This window comes from Melozone crissalis, unplaced genomic scaffold (genome assembly GCF_028551555.1).
Source record: "Melozone crissalis strain CALT ecotype California unplaced genomic scaffold, PUWL_Pcris_2 ptg000002l_1, whole genome shotgun sequence".
NCBI lineage: Eukaryota > Metazoa > Chordata > Aves > Passeriformes > Passerellidae > Melozone > Melozone crissalis.
The window spans coordinates 16,998,731-17,018,622 of NW_026535780.1; the positions used below are offsets into that span (position 1 = coordinate 16,998,731).

General features: G+C 40.2%; 1 protein-coding gene across 2 annotated transcripts; it reads left to right on the plus strand.

Annotated features, from left to right (window-relative positions):
- Positions 1-556: 556 nt before the first annotated feature.
- Positions 557-19,667, plus strand: LOC128946562 (carbonic anhydrase 13-like). 2 transcript variants are annotated; one of them, XM_054290478.1, is made up of 8 exons: positions 557-587; positions 7,870-8,067; positions 9,796-9,831; positions 11,851-11,969; positions 15,191-15,286; positions 16,414-16,476; positions 17,316-17,471; positions 19,554-19,667. In XM_054290478.1, exons 1-8 carry the CDS (start codon positions 557-559, stop codon positions 19,665-19,667), a joined length of 813 nt encoding a protein of 270 aa, XP_054146453.1. The 2 variants fall into 2 exon arrangements, with proteins under 2 accessions (XP_054146453.1, XP_054146537.1); XM_054290562.1 differs by lacking the exon at positions 9,796-9,831.
- The last annotated feature ends 225 nt before the right edge of the window (positions 19,668-19,892 follow it).

Genomic DNA, 19,892 nt, shown 5'->3' on the forward strand with positions numbered 1-19,892 from the left:
CACGGGCAGCGCCCGGCACACGCGGCGCTTGGATAAATTCCCAGCGGGTTGTGGGACACCCTTCTGCCTTCACGGCCCCACTTCGGAAAACGTGAAATCTTCCTGCGACCTATTCCAAAGGGAATTTGGTTTACGCCTCTGGGAGAAAATCGGGAGCGATGCAGCGGTGCGGACTGGCTTTACTTTCTGGAGTGGCGGGAGTGACCCCAGTAATGGGCACTGCCGCACAACTCGTGCTCTGGCGGGACGGGGGCTGGTGGAGCCACCTTCCCTCTGTTGGAGCGGACTCTTGAGAGATGGCACTGCGTCCCCCGGGCCACCCCGACGGTGCTGGGGGAGCCTGGGGAGAGCCTGGGTGACGAAGGGCTTGGGGCGACAACAGGCACGGACGGGCCAGGAGGCCGGAGCGCTGCAGGTCTCGTTATCAGCGCCCGAGGATCGGGGCGTCGCCGCCCCGTCGCCTTCAAATCGGGCGCAGCCGCCTCTCCCGCCCCATCCCGTCCCATCCCAGCCCGTCCTGTCCTGTCCCGTGCCGTGCCGGCAGGAGAGCAGAGCCATGCTGCACTGGGGATACGACGAGCACAACGGTAGGGAACAGCGGCCGGGGCCGGGCCGGGGCCGTCGGGGCGGGCAGCGGGGCCCGGCGGGCAGCGCTTGCCGCTGCTGGGCTCGGCAGCCCAGCGCCCTCGGGAGAGCTGGGTGAGCTGAAATGCTCTGCAGCGTGAGAGCGAGCCGATTTTTGTCTCGGCTTTCTGCAAGGCAGGCGGCTGAGAGGTGTCCATGTGTGCGGCATCGCCTGCAGAGCCGGGCCGGGCTTGGCTCCGGGTCCGGTCTGCCGCTTGGGATTTCGTTCGCTCCTTCAGCTGAACAGTTGCGTGCACAGATCGAGTACGTGGCTGACAGCTGCACTGATCGCAACTGCTGTTCCAGCAGTGCTTTTCTGATTCCAGCTCTGTTCTGCTTCTACTACACGGTGGGAAATCCTAGTTACTTGACTGGGTTATTTAAATATATAACTATGCACCTAAGAGGAGATGCTTTTGGACTTTAGTTGTTTCAGTGGTTTCCTTCATCTTGTCAGTCTTTGAAGTCCCAAGATGGGCTCACCTGCAGGCTTAAAGACTTGGCTCTGTTTTGCATCTTCAGTCATGCAAACGCTGCTCCACTGTGCAGACGGTCTCACAAGTCATGCAAGTAGAAATAAAAGTGTTTTTGTAAATTGTAGGCTCAACTCTGATAAAATACGTGGAATATCTTATATTGTCTGTACACAAAGAAATGAAATGCTGTGACAGCAAAGTGAGACAGCTATATATTTGCATATACTAATGCCTATAAGAATATGCTTTGTGCATATTCTTAGACTTTGTGCATATTGCTTGGACTTTGGAATACTGTTTGTGCATAGAAAGTACTACCTTTCCTTCCTGGCCCTCATGTTCCATCTTTTCTGGATGGATGTACTTTTCCTGAAAAACTGGGTAGTGGTGGTGGATCACAGGGATGTTGCAATGATTGGGTGTGTTATCTGCTGTTGTGCAGTCTGCCCTACCCCTCCCCTGAAGACGTAAATGGGTCTTGTTTTTCAATTTTTTTTTCTCCATATGTTTCTATGCTTTGAGCTTCACCTGCACTGCCCAGATAAGAAGTCCACTTTCCCTCCCTTATCCTGTCTCTTCTTGTTTGCTATTCTCAACTTATAGAGAGGGGAAGCGACCAGAATTTCTACTGGGGTGGCCCTGGACCATGCTTGGGGCCCTGTCTCTCCTATAAAACTCTATTTACTGCCTGCCTGGTAACATATTTGAAGGGGAGTTTGCCTTTCACTCCTTTCTTGGAGCCCCAGAGCAGCTGTGGGGTGGATAGTTCCTCATGAGTCCATGCCCTTCACCACACCTTTCACAGGAGGGAGGCATGGATATCAAACACTTCAGTGCTCTTCCCTAGCATCAGTTTTATTTCTTAGCTTTTTCTCTTCTACTGCATTTATTTTACTGATTTTTCTTGTTATTATTGTTTGATTGAGCGGCAAGTGAAGGAAATTTCTCTGATTCTTGAAAATTTTGTTTGCCTTCGTGGCCCTGAAAATAGTTTCTCTGAAACTAAGATTACTTTTTGCAATTCAGACAGAAATAAAGCGAAATAAATTAAATGTGGTGCAGTTATATAGTGTGGTTGACTGCCTGAAGAGTTGAAAAGACATCTGTGTTCACTCTGAGTTCTGTAATTGCTACTTGCAACAGTCACAACATAAATCATTATGTGCATAAAGTAAACGGGCAAATATTAAAACATACATGTCTGCATATATGGAATATCTATGTTTAAGGACATGGGCTCACCGTTAGGTAAAGTATTAAAAGATTTAGGTATTGACACTGACTGGACACCAGGTGCCTGCCAATGCCACTGTATCACTCCTCAGCTGGACAGGGCAGAGAAAATAGACTGAAATGCTCAGAGGTTAAGTGACTCTCCAGTTACTTTCATAAGGAAAACAGACTTGACTTGGGGAAATTAGTTTTATTTGTTGCTTATCAAATCAGAGCAAGGCAATGAGAAAATAAAACACCTTCCCTCCAACCCTCCCTTTCTCCCTGGCCCAACTTCACTCCTTCACTCCATAGGATTTCTCTGTGTCCTCTCCTGCACCAGCTGTGGTCAGTTCATCACGTGTTGTCTCTGCCTCTCCCTTCTCTTCAGCAGCAGGACTACTCACACTCTGCCCCTGCTCCAGCATAGGGTCCCACCCATGGAAACAGCCTGCCATTAATTTCTCCAGTGTGAGAGCTTCCCACAGGCTGTAGTTTTTCACAAACTGCTCCAGCGTGGATTCCCCAGGGGACCTCAAGTCCTGCCAGCAAACCTGCTCCAGCCTGGGCTTCCAATGGGCTCCTGCCAGGAGCCTGTTCCAGTGTAGGCTGTCCATGAGGTCAAAACTTCCTTCAAGACACATCCACCTTCTCCAGTTGTGACCCTCCATGGGCTGCAGCTGGATCTCTGCTTCACTGTGCACCTCCATACAGAGCACAGCTGCCTCACCCTGGTCTTCACTATGGTGCAGGGAATCTGCTCTGGCTCTGGGACCGTGTCCTCCCCTTCCTCGTGGTGTCTGCAGAGCTGTTTCTCTCCCATATTCTCACTCCTCTCTTTCAGCTGCTGTTGCACAGTAACTTTTCCCCCTTCTTAAATCTGTTACCCAGGGGTGATAGCGCTGTCCCTGATGGGCCCAGCCTTGTCCAGCAGTGGGTCCATCCTGGAGCAGCTGGCACTGGCCCTATTGGACATGGGGAAAGCTTCAGCAGTTTCTCACAGGAGCCACACCTGCAGCCTCCGTGCTACCAGTATCTTGTCACACACCCGTAATGCAGAAGTTCTCTTTACTTTGATTACTTTGGTTACTTTGATGCACCTATTTCTGAAATGCATGAAGGCATTATTTTATTTCTGTGAAAACCTTGGCCTTTGCTTTCTTGCCACTTTTCTTATCTCACAGTTTTGATGTTGCTTATATGTAGAGGCATAATACTGGAATCTTGAAGACTGGCTTCAGTGTGGTATCATGCATGCTTTTCACTGTTGCTCAAGGTTCCTATCAGGATGGGAATATTCTTGCCCCTTGAGTCCTTTTTTGTTTACATGTTTAGTTAAAAGGCAAATCAAAGAATGAGTAAAGTTGGAAGGGACCACAGTGGGAGAACAATTGACTTCAGTTTACTATTCATTTAATGAAATATATGGTAATTATTTACATGTATTGTCTGTTACAGCAAAAATTTCTCTTGATCTAGTTACTACAGTAATGCTAAGGCATTTTATAAATAAAAGGGATATTAATTCATAGAATCATTTAGATTGCAAATGACCTTTAAGATAATTCAGTTGAGCCATAACTCCTTATACTTTTTTTTCTGAGAATAATTACGTCATTTCAATATCTGCTTTTTAAAAGGTGCTTAATTTTACCCATAATGAATTTTTAATTGCTTTTGTTTGAGCTCATCTTCCTGTAACCTAATATGCAATTGTATTACTTGCAAACCTAAGTTTATAAATTTAAACACTCTGTGATTGACAAACTGGACAATGGATTCTCTTTAGAAATAAATGATGTGGTGGGAAAGAGGGAAGAGACAAGAATCTTGACTCCATGTTTCAGAAGGCTGATTTATAATTTTATTATATATATTATATGATATATATTAAAAGAAAATGATATATTAACACTACTAAAAGAATAGAAGAAAGAATTTCATCAGAAGGCTAGCAAGGAAAAGGGAATGGAAGGATAATAAAATCTTGGGACTGCTCACAGCCTCAACACAGGTGGCTGTCATTGGTCATCAAGTAAAAACAATTTTACATGCTGGGTAAACAACTCTCCAGATCACATTCCAAAGCAGCAAAACCTGGAGAAGCTGAAGCTTCTCAGCTTCTCAGGAGAAAAGATCCTGGCAAAAGGATTTTTCATAAAATATGTCTGCGACAAAATGAGGATATGATCCTGTCAAGGCCAGACCATTCTAAAATAATGAATTCTCTATATATAATAACAAACTGTGAAAAAAAACAAACAAACCCAAACCCCTTTTCACCTGTACATGCTCCATTTATGCACATATAGAGGCTCATTAGAATTCAGCTGTATCCTGTAGTGTGTTCACTAGACTTGTCTCAAGTTGTCTTGTTGATGAAATTTTTAATATTTAGCTTTAGCTGGATAAAAATGCAGCACTGTGAGGTGCTATAGTGAGTTCTGTTTTCTGCCAAATTCCTAACTGCCTTCCTATGAGACCTGTTTCATGAATTGGCTGTGTGCAATGCTGGTGAGTGGTATGTGCAGCGATAGTCTGACCTAAAAGTGTCAGACAATTCATTGCCTGTGGTAATGTTGTGTAAAATAAAGGCATGAAATCTTCAGAGCAGATGGTTCAGTTTTTAGTCATAAATCTCAGTCACAATAGCTTTGATTGTTAAGTGCTACTAGAAAATTGCCTCTAGCAAGAGAACATTTTCCCAACAGCAGGAGAGGATTTCATAAGTTCAAATATTGGTATATTAATCACTTTCATTCAGTAAAGGAAAAAATGAAAGGAGGTGAATTAATGAGTTATACTCCCTGAAAGTGCATATTTAGAAAACTGAAGTGTACATTATTTTAATATGGAGGCATCTAATTCAGAAAAAAATTTCACCCTGGAGACCCTGCTGGCTTAAATCTGATTATAGACATGTATTTGAGTATCTCTTTCAACAGTAATGGCTTTTTTTTTACAACAGTCATACACAAAGTTTGCATTGGGCTGGGGTCTGTAGAAATGAATTGAGTCACAGTTTTCCTAGAGGGACAAAAGCATGGTAATTGTACTAGATTGCTAATAGATTACATAGAAAGTAATACTTGTTGATATAACCTAGTGGTATAAAATGGGCTGAAGTTTCTTGATACCTTCCTGTATGTTTTGAAAGGTCAGATGTCTGGTAGTTTGGTTACTGGTAGATGTTTAATCACCACAGCAAACCAGTATTTTGGTCATCTGAGCCAAGAACAAGTGCCAAACCAACAATAATGTCATTTTAGAACTGAATATTGTATTACTGTTAAATAATTGGGCAGTGACAGAATCACAGCCTTGGGTCCTCTTTTTGGCAACTTTGTATTATTTCTGAATACAAGTCATCCATATAATTTAATTAAAGTAACTACAGTTACTTCTGAGACAGAGCAATAGGAGATCAAGTAGTTAAGCACATAAATATATTTTTGGCTTTTCTCAGTTAAGGATTGTTAGAATTATTAGAATTAAGTAGCAATAAACTTTTTCTAGGAGTTCTAAATCATGGTAGTGAGGTATAAATTATGGAGTAGGCTTCTTCAAATAAAATTTTGTGTTGCATCCCTAACTACAGGGTATTAGGATCAAAACACAATTAAAATTATGTTCTAAACTGTAAGTAGTTAGAATATTGAATAGCTTTGATGACCATTCGTGAACTGAGAGGAATTAAGTTTAAAAAGTGTTATGTTTCAAACCAGTAGGATTTTTATCTTCTGCCTCAGAATCTATTTCTTTATTGAGTTTAGTTAATGAAGTAATTAAAAAAAGTACTTTTTTAAAATCAGGACTGAAGGCCTTTGTCTTTGTTCTGAGGTTTAAGTCTTAGGCTATTCTTTACAAGTTTTTCCCTTCTGTTTTTCAGTGCTGCTCAGAGGAGAATCATTCTCTGCCCAGGTGCTGTGCGAGCTGCAGCCCCCGGCGCTGTGGGCGCTTCCTCCTTGATTTACTGTCGGGGTGCATGGGTGCTTTTAGCACCTGTGAGTTTCACTTCTGCTGAAGTCAAGGAAAGAAAAATACCTAACAGCTTTTGATGTTAGGCTATTAACCACTGCATCGTATGTTTTCGTCCTTTTTTGTCATCATTTTTATTTAAGTGCTAAGCCATGCAGAAAGACTCAAACCCAATTTTTGCACTGAGGTCAGTTATCTTCAGTATAGGGAGTTAGTTATGAGGATTTCCAGTGATGCAGATTTTATTTGACCAGGTTCTGATGCTCATATTAAGTATTTCATATATCCAGTCTCTCAATTGATTTATTATGCCTTTTACCCATTAGAAGCCTGGGGGAAAAACAAGTTCTGTGTTGTTCTTAATACTGGAAGATCGTTTGCCCTGCAGACTTTCACCTTTCTTTTTTTCCTTTCTTCTTTCCCCTTGCTGTCCCCTCCTTTCCATCCTAAACCTTATTTTCTGTCTTTATAGAATATATTCCCCAGGCTGTTCATATTTTTCTTTACCCTCTTATCCAAATATAGTTAAACAATGGCACATATACTCTAATTGTGAATTATTGGGAACTCTCTGATGCTTAGTAGGTAACAACAGATAACTCACACATCTTATCAGTGAAGATTTTCTTACTGTTTTAGGAGGTTATTTGCTATTTTCTCATATCCATATTATTGATTTATTAACTTTTCAGGTTTGGCTGAAAAGTTGGCTTAGCCTGCTTGGAGAGAGGAAGGTAGAGATGACTGGTATTGATTAACAGTTTCTTTAGTCCTATAATTTCTACCTAAGTTGGGTCAATGGCTCTGTGTCTGGAAGATCTACTCTCATCAGCTGAAGGCAGTAGAAATACAAACCTCATGCAGGCACCACTGTCCTGAATGTTCCTGTTATTTGATTTTGGCAGTGCTAAACTAGTGTGTGTTTGTGTATGTGTGCCTGTGTGCATGGACACTTCATGATTAGAGGGTGGCAGTCTCTCTTCTTTGTGACAGCTGGTGTGCGCAGTTGGTGGGCTGGGAGGAGATGATCAGAGGTGCAGCAGTGTGTTCAGGTTCCAGGCACTGCCGTCAGGCTCCAGGAACCACTCAGCATTTTTTGACATCTCTCCATCTCATTCAGAGTGATCGGTGCAAGATGGGTTCTCAGGTCTTTTGCAGTAAATGAATAAGGCATAAAAATTTCTGCCTAGAAAAGAGGCAATCCTTAAAGACACAATAAGACATGATATTTGGAAAAAATGGCATGTCAAAAATTTATTGGGACATAGTGCCCATTGGATACAGGATGCCTGATTTGAGTGAGCGTTTGTTGTGTCTTGTGCATAGCTGAGTCTTACCTGGGAATAATTATCTACATACTGTGGCCTTGTTTAAAGGTGCATGCAAGGTACATGGAGGGGTCTGGAGAACTGCTATTGCAATATGATGCAGCAAAAGTAGCTGAATGTTTTATCTGTGTTTTCCTGATGCATCCTTTTTGAATTTAAAAGATGCAGATGAGGACAATTCAAGTAGAGTTTTCTTTCATAACAATGAGGTTGCTGTCAGCAATTTAGACTTCTCCTCCAATGCATTGCAGGGCCTGCCCACTGGAAGGAGGTTTTTCCTGTCGCTAATGGAGACCGTCAGTCACCTATTGACATCAAAACTGAGGAAACCAAGTATGATCCCTCCCTCCGTCCTCTAAATCCCAGTTATGATCCAGCTTCTGCTAAAATCATCCTTAACAACGGGCACTCCACCAGTGTGGAGTTTGATGACACCGTCAACAAATCAGGTTTGTTCCTTTACTCATGCGCTGTAACTTTCTCCACCAGTTCCTAAATAGAATGCCTACAGCCTGGACACGTCTCACTGCTGGGTGTGAACTCCTAATAAACAGTAAGGCTTTGCTCCTCTGGATGAGAGATTCCTTTTTCCCTGCCTTTCAGCATGATGCAGAGTGGGAACATATTTGGACACAAGTTCGAGGTTGTGTTTCTCAGAAAGTGTTGGGATTCCCTACTTACAGGAATGGTTTGATCCACCCGCACCAGCTGGATAGTGCCAGCTCTCTGTTTGAACAGTGTTGTGTACAATTTTTCAAATGCTGCTCTCTCTTTCTCACTGCAGATGAATCCTTTGTGTCTCATTACAGGTTCATTCCAACCGAATCACTCAAATCTCTTATGTGAATTTAGCTGCAGGTTTGGTTATATGTTTTTCCCCTTTTTATCACCTATACTTGGCCTTCTTATGACAATAAGAGCGAATACAGAACAAGTGAAATAGATCCCAAGTAATCCCTTTTCTTCTCTGAAAAGTATTATTGCCCAAGTCTTTTCCAGGGGTATGTAGCTTCCCTTTTTGCAAACAATAATTCTTATTTAGAAGTTCTCTGAACTTCTTTGTAATGTAGTATTTGTAATGTTACTGCCTTCATCTTTGAAACCTTCTCTTGGATTTTGGGCAAGGTAGCATGCATCTCTTCAAGCTGTAGGAGTGCAGAATCTTCAAGCAATAAAATAATTTTGTGGCTGTGTGAGGCTTAGCTGAGGATTCAAGTCCATAGTGCTTTCATAAGCATCAAAGCCAGAGAAAGACTAATTTTTTGATGACCCCTTAGTCCTGAGGACTTATTAGCTCTTAGTGGCAAGAGGGAGAGACATAGATGAAGACAGCATCATGTTTTTGTTTCCTGAACAGTCTTAGGTTTAAACTTTCTGTCAACATTGGATGTTGCCTGAAAGCCACCAGCTGACCATCAATGATCAGTCTGACCTTGTGTCAGATGCTGCGGAACTTCCCAGAATTAATCTCTGCTTCGAGCCTAGTAGATGCTGGTGAACTAAAGCACATCTCTTAGAAAAATACACAATCTTGATTTCAAATTTTCCAGCGATGCTGAACCTACCACAGCCTTTGGTAAGTTGTTCTAATTGTTAATTACCCTCACAGTTTAAAAGGAAAAAAAGTTAATGAATGTGAATACACCAAGAACCTCTTCCACCCTCTTAACTCCTTTCATGAAGTGACAGGGCCTGAGCAATGTTTCTCTAGGCTTCTCCTGGTACCAAAGCAATGGTAATGTGATCCTCCTCTCACTGCTTTCCCCAGGTCGTATCTCCATGGATGTAGTTCATACTGTGTCAAAGCACTGACAGATGTTGATCAGATAATTAACAGATGGAATACCCAGTCTCCTTCACTAGACTCCATGTCTTCTATGCATGGACCAGATTCTTCAGTCCACAAACATAAATTGAGTAATTCACTATTTCCCCTAGTATTTGTCACTGACAAACTTTATCAGTATTGTTTTTGTTTTCTTTCAGGTCATTGCTCAAAAAACACTGAATTTTCTAGGGCCCAAATTTGGCTTCTGGGGCACCTCTGTGAAGTAAGAACTCCTGCCATGTGTTAGTTTCATGAAAACAAAGTCAAATTAATTGGTACTAAATACATTAGCATCTTCTAATGCATTATTAACTGACTCCCATATGAACTATTTCCTCACTTTGGTCAACATTGGAACTGGGCTTTGAAGTCTGTAACTGTTTGTGTAAGTCTGTTTATGCTGTTTGGTACCACATTAGCTCCATTCTTTGAAATTGCTCTATTGATCTTCTTCCAATATTTTTAAAAATTCAAGATACTGATATTTGCCTTAAAAACTTCTGAGTACCCTCTTCCTTAATTACTGTTGAAATTAAATGGTTTTACCATCACTGTGTGATGCGGCACAAATAGATCAACAGGCCATTTTCCACAGTTTTCAGCATAAATATTTCATGCTGGTGCATTTCTACATAATAGTTTTTCCTCAGCCAGTTAGAACACTGATCTTTACACTTTTCTAGGATCATTTGCATCAAAGTTTACAGTCCTTAAAAGAAAGAATTTTAAACTGCCACTGCCCCATCTCCTCTGTTTGCTAAGTTTATAGGCTGTGTAAATGCATGTTTTTTGAGTTGAAGCTTTAAGGAAGTTAAATATTTTTCCCCAGAATAAACAGTCCCAGTTCTTATTCATTATCCAAGCTACTTGTATTAGCAAATAGGCAACTTAAAAATTCTTCTTTCATCTTTATTTGGTTGATTTTGTTCCTAAGAAAGTGTAGGTTTTGCACTAAACCTAGAAGAGAAAAAATTGCTATTGTCGTCCCTTCTGCTCTTAATTTAAAAAACATCTGGTTAAATCTCCCCTCATTTCCCCTTAAAATTTCTGTAATGAGCCAGTAAACTATTCCAGACTGAATCCCAAACACTCAGAGGACATACAGAGCTGGGCGAGTGGAGTGATTTGTTTTGCTGTGAATAAGGAATGTCTCTGGGTGTAATTCACATTCCAGGCTCTGTGAGGAGATATTTTGATTCTAAGTCTGACAAGAAAATTGTGAGTGCTTGCAAAAGCAAAATAATGAAAAACCCACCCATATGCATGTTAGTTTGAATAGAATTAGAACAGAACAGAATAGAAATAGAAATAATAGAGTAGAGTAGAGTAGAGTAGAGTAGAGAAGAGAAGAGAAGAGAAGAGAAGAGAAGAGAAGAGAAGAAGAGAAGAGAAGAGAATTCTTTCAGTTGGAAGGGACCTGCAATGATCATGTTGTCCAACTGCCTGAGCAGTTCAGGGCTAACCAAAAGTTAAAGGATGTTGTTAAGGGCGTTGTCCAAATGCCTCTTAAACTCTGATAAGCCTGTGGCTTTGACAGCCTTTCTAAGAAGCTTGTTCCAGTGTTTGACCATCATCATGGTAAAGAAATGCTTCCTAGCATCCAGTTTAAATCTTCTCTGGAACAGCTTTGAGGCTCCTTACCCATGAGTCCTGTCACTGGGTACTTGAGACAAGAGACCTGCAGCTCCCTCTCTGCTTGCCCTCCACAGAAGCAGAGAGCAGTGAGGACACCCCTCAGCCTCCTTTTCTCAAAACTAGAAAAACCCAAAGTACATAGCTGCTCCTCATAAGGATATGCTTTCCAGCCCTGGCTTATTATCAGTAATATTGCAGTTGTGTAATGCACATGTAGCATTGGCTTAATTTTATTTATGTTGATATAAACTCCTTTTCCTCAGACTTCAATCTGATATAACTGGATCTAGTTGCAAATGAAGGAAAGAGCCCTGAAAATTTAAGCTCCTCCTATTTTCCACCAAATTTCAAAGATTAAAATAAATTCTGCTGACATTAATTTTTTATGATCATGCTCCTTATTCATAAAACCTATATTTTGAGCTTAATTTCTTAGTGATTCTTTTGAATATAATCAAGAGAGGAAACTCTTGAGTGTTGAAAAATAGAAGTATTTTCCCATTCTCAGAGAAATATCCAACCTTGACAATAACAGCATACCCTTTAGTGGGCCATAACCCACTAATCTGCCCATAAATGCAATTTTCATAGTCATATCCTCGACAGGTGAGAGTTTCTGTAGCACTTCCAAGAAATGGAAAGCCGTCTGAGACAACTTATGAGCAGGAGCAGAGGAGTGTCCGAAGACTGAAGTCTGGTGTGAGGTTAGAGGATATGGATAGAGACTCCATTCTCTCAGTGAAGCCTTTTCCTCTGTTTGGGTTTCTAGTGCTGACTGGGGGGCCACTCAGCGGGACCTACAGGCTGCGCCAGATCCACTTCCACTGGGGGTCCAATGATGAAGCTGGCTCTGAGCACACGGTGGATGGGATGAAGTATGCGGCAGAGGTAAGGCTTTACATGGAGTCATCTGTACCTCTAAGCTTGTGACTAGCTTTCCATTATGAGAGTAATGTTGCCCTTCCTCTTCCTGCTTTTCATCTTCCCCTCATTTTATTGAAAAGTGGTCTTCCTGAAGTGTTGCTTGTTTGGTCCTTTCTCAAAGGAGAACCTCTTTGAAAGCTTTGCAGAGGATTAAAAAAGGAGTACAGAAGACAAGAGCTCGATAAGAGCGAGACTTAATGTTCAAGAGTTATTTTAAACTTTGTCTTTCATTGTTTCCTCCTTGGAGAATATTTTCAAAGTCATCTTCAATGACAAACCACAGAATTATTGGATTTGGGGCCTATGTATTGTAAAGTTTATGCAAGACATAGGAATGTTGCATTTTGTCTTAGCAATGTGGTGGTTATGACTTTGAGAACCATGGTTTAATATCTGTGGGATGCCTGCTGTCTGTGGAGATTGTGCTTCAGTGGAGGTGGTGTGCCAAAGGGAGAAGTGCACCATCTGCTCTGGCATAGAGCATTCACTCCTGCTCTGTCTCCTTTGTATTTGAGTAATCTGCAGGAGGAAGTTCTCAGTATGACATTCCTCTTTGCAAATGGAAGTACCATGGAATATTTTCAGGAGATTGAGGTCTTTAAAGACTTGTGATTCAGACAGTGTCAGAGTTTTCTGAGGTTAAAAAGTAAAAAGTATAAGAATAAATGGCCAAATAAAAGGCATAATACTACAGAAGAAATAAATGTAATGTATGCACTGTGGTGTGATCAGATTTTACGGGAAATGCTATAAGAGATACTGGTCAGGAAAAAAAGATCTATTTTCTAACACTAATGGGGAAAAGTGACATTTGCAGTGTTTAAAGGCTTATGTTTTCCACAGGAACCAGGTGAGATGGAATATAAAGAATTAATAGAGGTGCTTTAAAACCATTAAGTACCAAACCCAAATTTCTAGCTGAGAAAATACATGTTTCCCATCTAAGAAACCAAATGGAAGGAGAAAATATCTCTGAATTTCTAGCCAGTCTAAAGGCCTTTCTGTTACCTGTTGGTTGGGTAACCCTCCACAAGAAGCTCTCTAGATGTCACTTTGGCTTTGGGATAAGAAACTCAGAATTGAAACCAAGGCTTCTGAATATTATTCACACAAAAGAAAATACCTCAGAAGGAGACATGAAGATGTTTTCAGTGCTCACCTTTGTAAGGAAGATGTGCAAGGTTTGAAGAAAAAGCATTGACTGAATTGAAGAAAGAATTCATGTACAGGTAAAGAAGTCTGCAAGGTTTGCCCCTTAAGCCCTCCAGGAAGCAGAAGAGACCCATGGCTCCATTCTCTGTGACAACATACGGGCTGATCAAGGTCTCTTCACAAGCTGCAGTGACACCACGGTGGTAAGACAGGATATATTCCTTAGAGAAGTCACAAGCCATTGAGAACGGGTCTGTACCCAGAAGTGTTTCACACTCTGTTTAGGGGCTCTGGTTTTTGGTGGGTTACCTTCTGGGGGTTTTTTTGGCAAAGCTATGAGGGAGTGGGCTTTTAGTAGCTGTGGGAATTTTCCTTTTTGCTCTTTGTTGGGTTGTTTTTGATGGTGTTTTTTTTTTTTTTTTTTCCCAAATCCACAATAAAGGTAATTTCTGACTGAGAGTATCTGTTTCCTTTTTGTGTATGAAAAAATGTAATTGCTTAAAAGTTGTTCAACATAGGTTCTGTGAATTTATAATAGGAAGCAGTGCAGACACTGTGAACTCCAGGATATTAATGCACTTGAGAAAGGTTTAGTGGACTATGTTCTCCTCCTGGCTTAGTGTATAATATTCATAGCAACTTTCCTTCAAGGATTTCTAAAGCTGTGAGACAGCATGGGTGTCATCATAGCTGTACATGTATTATTATTGATGACATTATTGATGATAGGGATTCCTTACTTGCTGCAAAAGCCCAAATGCTTAAAATATTGATGTCAAGTAAGACCAAGTAAGAGTTCCATTTTATAGATATGGAAAATTGAAACTTATAGAAGTTAAGCAAGGATTGATATTTAGAATAAAAATCTTCATACTTCTAGGTTCGTATTTCAGCCATGCAGCCATGTTGCTTCATGTGGAAATCTTTTAAAGCAGATTTCAGTTTTCCTAAATTGTTCTTACTTTACTTGTCCTGTACGTGCTGTATTCCAAAAGGAAGTCCTTTTTTTCATGGGTTTGTCCCAGTTTAAGTCATTCAATGAGTTTCTTTTCCTCATTCTTGAAGTTCAAAATCTGAAAAGATGGTCACCAATTTTAGAAAAGCCAATCTCATGCCATGCTTCTGAGCATCTTTAACTAAAAATTATGTGTAATAAGATTTACTAATCCATTGAGGATTCGTGAAAGTAATTAATGTTTGTGAAATAGTCAGACCTAAGTGCTGTGTGAGTGTGCTCTCTCCAGTTTGGCAGCCAGACCATTGCTCAAGGCTGGAACAACCTGGAACTTCTTGGGAACCAGGAGCTCACGTAATGAAGAGTGGTCAGGAATTAGGAAACCTAATTTTTAAACTTAAGTAGCATGGAAATAGACATCACAAGCTTTTCCTCTTCCCTCCTGGCTGGGTGGTGTTTAAGCTTCTTAGGCAAATATTATGGGACACTTCCAGAATAATGCATGTTGAAAATGCAAATGCTCAAACCTGAGATAATCAAGCTGAAAAGTGTCAAAAATGAAATGCTGATGTTCCCTTAAGCTAAACAAGGGAAAAGGGGTCAGTGCAAGTTTTATGTGTATTTGCCTATTTTCTGGCTATTTATGTGGATGATTAATGCTGCTGAAAGCTTGATTAAAGAAAAAGAGTAAAATAATAATGACATCCTCATGAATTCCAATCACTTTTTAAAATCAGCTGTACTAAAAATGGATTTTAAACCTCCAGTTATATAATCATTGGCTTTTTTTTGTCCTAACTTCTCGGTTCAAACTCTGGGGACCCAACAGCAATTTGACAGGCACTGTGGTATGCCGATTGCTACTAAATTTTTAATAATCTTAGCCACTGGAAATGCTTTTGCCATTTGTGTGAACTACATATTTACTGATTTCATGAATTATCTGCATTTAGAACACTGAATGATTCTGCATACAAAAGAGTGAAATAGAGTGTCAAACCCAGTAAAATTGTAATATTTATTTGCCACTACTTGAGTTCAGTGAGCGTTGATGCTGTCTGTGTCTTTTGCTTTCCAGCTTCATGTGGTCCATTGGAATGCAGAGAAGTATTCCAGTTTTGTTGAAGCAGCTTGTCAGTCAGATGGACTAGCAGTTATGGCTGTATTTCTGAAGGTAAGTAGAGAATGCTTCAACCCTCATAATAAATCTGCGTTATAAGCCCAAAGAGATAACAGTGATGGTTTGTGTAAGCATCACTAAAGAGAAACTTGTTTTATATTTATTTCCTTCGTAGTGTTTACCTGCCAATATAGAAAGGTGTGCTCCTTTAAGAATAAAAATATCAGCTTAATAGATTTTTCAAGACAGTCAAACTCTTCAGTTTGCCTAGTCTGCAAGCCCAAACAACATTAGATGTGGAACTTAATTCAGCTGCCCCCATTTGGATCCCAGTAACTTGTTCTTGACTAACATGTTCATTTAGGGGGACCCCTTGATTTAAATGGTTTTTTTAATGGCTTGTTTCTGAGCTGGTAAGTTCTTCTAGAAAATAATAATTAAATAATGCAGAGCCAGAAAATGGAGAATTTCCTAATAATTATTTTATATCTTTTTTGCCTTCTCTCCCTGTTCTAAGATTAGATTTGTGCAACAGCTTCACTGAATTCTGTATGAAGAAGCAGATGGGGAATTCTCACAATTTATGGCAAAAGACAGGGCTGTGGTAAATTCTGTGGTTTCTGGTGGCTGACACAGCTTCCTGAGAACAGCTAGTACTGGTGCTGGCACAGTCAGAGAGCCATTCCGTGCCACGGTTGCAAAGAACTGCTTCAGCAGTTCAGTAATTCCGTCTTTCCAGTTTGCATTACAATGACTCAAAGGAAGTGTCACTGGATTTCTTAGCACACAAATTCAGTTTGGAATGTTCTCACGTAAGAACATAGTTTTCAATGTTATAAGCAGTTTAAATTTCTGATGTCAGTCTGTAACTTTTAATGTCCAACATATTAAAACATGAAAGATAAATCATTTCTATACCCCTGTAGTGAAAAGTTTGTAATTCTTTTGTGGCTGAAGTAATTACTATGAATAGCCAGAATACTATTAGCAAGGGAGTGAATCTTCTTTATGATCAGTATTATTTCTAAGGACCAGGTAGTCACGGGCTTGTACAGAAGGTGCATCAGATCTTTCAGTCACTCCAGTTATATAAAGCAGTTTCATTATGCATTTGCTTTTTTATTAATTTTCATTGCTTTTCTCTGGAGCTCCAGTGTTTCTTTTTTCTTTGGTGTTAATAGATTGGTGAATGCAACCCTCAACTGAACAAGATTACTGACCGCTTGGACACCATCAGAATCAAGGTGAGCAAGTGCTTCTAAAAGAATACTAGCTAATATTGGTAGTTGCTTTTGTTGGTCAGGTTTTTTATTTTTTGAAACCTGGCTGCTATTCCCTGTACCTCCATGTTTCCTTATCCCCAATGATTGATACCTGATTTGAGTCAGTTTATGTGCATTCTGTTTAAGTTGAAACTAAGTAGACAAAACATAGTTTTTACACAGCAAAAGATCAGAGGAAACAGCTAATTCCTCACAGAACCCAGTCTCTGATATATCTATTGCTATGAAGATAGTAACAGGGGAAAAACATACTTCATGGAAAGCTATAAAAAAGATTAGGAAAATACTTCCTTCCTTGTTTTGCTGAGGTACAGAGTGAGAAATAACCTATTGCTTGTGCAAGAGAAATTAGCCAGACTCCCAACATGATGTTCAGACAGACATCTGTGGTCTGGTATCCAGTACAGGGGGAAACAGAAGTAATTCCTTGGAGGAGCGAGGAGGGAAGCAAGTGGCAGTAACCTGTGGGGTAACTCTGCCAGCCCCACAGAGACCATGTTGAAAGTCTAACATCTTTTGTCTTCTCCCCACCATTTCCATCTCATGGTCATCTGTAACTTAGGGGAGCCTGTTCTAACATGACACCTCTCATGGTGTCCTGCTGGCATCAAGGAAAGTCACAGCAAAGCTGTCTCTGAGGTAAGACCTCATCAGAAGGGCGGTGATGAGGACCTCCTGTCATCAGCCAAGATGCTGCCAGCCCACCTGATAGTGGAACAAGCTCTACCTCCTTTGGCATTATTTACCTTGCCTCTTGCTTTTAAATAATTGCCCTGGTATTTTCTTTTATTTCTTTCAAGGGGAAAAAAGCACTATTCACAAACTTTGATCCCAGCTGTCTGCTTCCCAAGTCCCTGGACTACTGGACTTACTTTGGCTCTCTCACTGTTCCACCTCTTCTTGAGAGTGTCATCTGGATTGTTCTGAGAGAGCCCATAAGTGTTTGTTCGGAACAGGTATCTTTGGATTTCTCACTGCTATAGAAGTGTTGCTTTTGTAAGAATGGAAATTGTAAATGCCACCCAATATTATGGGTGGCACTGCAGATGTTACAAGATTTTCAAAAGTCAAAATTTGTCTATCAAATTTGTTCTGACTAGTTGCCTTTCTTGCTGTAACAGCTATTTATTATTAACTTTGAAAAAGAATCTGCATAGACTAACAATTAAGAAACAAAAATAATCCATATGGAACCTAAAAAAAGAGTTCAGATGATGCTTAGAAATTCTGGAATTCCAGTTGATTTAATTATTTATATATCCAGCTCAAACCTCATCTTTGGCCTTTTTTTTCTGGCAGACAAGTAGCAAATGTCTGCTTCCATTCTAAATACATAAAACTTGATGAATTTATGTAGAGGGAATACTGTTGTGATAAGTTGGGGTTTTAGGAAAGCTGTGATGCCACAAAAAAGGGTCTATTTGCAATTCTTGTAAAAGCTTCATGATGTATCTTAACTTGGCAACAGTGACACCCAGCGGGCTGATCCTCTTAGGTGTAAGGTATTTCTGAGTAGAGAGCACACAGCAGAAATGGTGACTTCAGTCTTTGCTATAAGTGTTACGAACGTTCCCTGAATGGGCTGCTGGTTGGGAAACCTCAAATTTCTGTTTACAACTGATTCGAAGTAATTTATTTGCTCAATGTGTGTATTTTTCTCACCTATATATCTTCCTTATTCCCCTCAATCTGGTTTTGTAAGGCTTGCTGCAACTGTTTGGATCTAGGATTGGAAACTTGTATTAAGGTATCAACTTTCCAAATATAAGCCATTTCTCAGGTTAAAAGTTTCCTATTTGGGCAAATCTGTAATAAATACATTCTAAAATGTGAAATGCTGCATACAAACAGCCATGTAACAGGCTCAGGAACATGGTGTGGGAAAGTGTCCAGTATAGTGATCCTTTATTAGTAATTTTTCATAAACTTTAGCTATATCTTACGTATTAAAGTAGAAATTGCTATATTCTTGTCAATATAAACATGCGTGCAGCTAAAGTGTTTTCACTAATGTCCACCACTGTGATTGTTCAGTCAGCACCTGACTGATATTGTTCTACCATTTAATTTTATTCCTCAAGTTTGGATTTCTTTAGGGCTTTAGAGTTTACTACAGACTTTTTGTTGCACTTTTCAGGTTGAAAGAAATTTAAAATAGCTTTTAAGCTATTTAAAAACTTACAGGACCCTGAATACAAACGTTAGCTTCAGAATGGGGTGAAGCAAGGTAGCATTGATATTTTTTGCTCTTAATGTCATTATGATGCAATGTGCCATTACAACTAAATGCTGTATTATAATGGAATGGTTTTGGTACTGTCCTACCATTGGTAACCTAGGAGGGAAGTAAAGTGATATATAGAAATAGTAACTATTGGAAAGATTAGGAATTAATCAAAATTCTATACTTAGGTCAGAAATCATCCTCAGATTTCCCAAGGTTTAGACATGGAGCTCTGATGGGGTTTCTGCTGAGATCAGCATATGCTGAGTTGTGAGTAAGTGCTTGTCCTGGAAGTTATGAATAAGTTCTTCACAATGAAAGAATTTAGAGACTCTTTTGGTTTGAGTAAGTGCTAGTGGCAGAAGCTTTCTGTAGCACCACACCTGCAATTCCAGGTTAATTGTGAATATCCTCTTTGAAGAAGGAAACATACACAGAATGTTTGTATGACAAAGAAACATAATCTTATCTTTTGGCAAAAAGCATTTCAGAATCTCCAAACTATGAAATCCAGCTAAAAAGGTATAAACACCCCCTGGTTTAGATCAGGTTGTGGAAGACAAAGTGTGAATAAAGGAAACAAGTAATCCTTATGCAGAGTTTCATGTATTTTGGGATATTTTCTCAGTAGTAATCCCCCTTTTCATTTACAAGGATAGAAATGGTGAAATTGCCATTCCCCCGTGACTTAATAAAATACAGTTCTGTTCTTTCAGGTGGAAAAAAGTGACAAGTGTCTTTATTATTTACATGCTTTTTCATGAGTATTTGCATGAGGGTTTTCAGCTGAACCTGGTGTGTCTTTTGGTTACAGCTGGCCAAATTCCGCAGCCTCCTGAGCACTGCTGAGGATGAGGTCGCCTGCTGCTTGCTGAGAAACTTCCGGCCTCCCCAGCCCCTGAGGGGACGAGAAGTCAGAAGGAATTGAAGGAGTAAATCCAGAGTAGGCTCCCTCTGAAACCAAAGACCAAATTCATTTTAATAGTTAATATACTTTGTGATGTTTAATTTCTTTTTGTGAGTTGTTTTTAACCAATAGGTGTTGTTTTATCAGTGGTTTCCATGCAGTCATTTCTCACACATGTATGTCTGGAATTGTCACAGGTTCATTGATGTTAACAGGTCTGACTGGGTTTGAGTGCATTGTCTTGGA

Excerpts from the sequence above, each read along its gene's own strand:
- LOC128946562 (XM_054290478.1), top strand. The coding sequence starts at position 557 with ATGCTGCACTGGGGATACGACGAGCACAACG. Across the intron at positions 588-7,869 it reads GGGATACGACGAGCACAACG|GGCCTGCCCACTGGAAGGAG; the intron begins GTAGGGAACAGC and ends AATGCATTGCAG. Across the intron at positions 8,068-9,795 it reads TGACACCGTCAACAAATCAG|CATTGGAACTGGGCTTTGAA; the intron begins GTTTGTTCCTTT and ends CACTTTGGTCAA.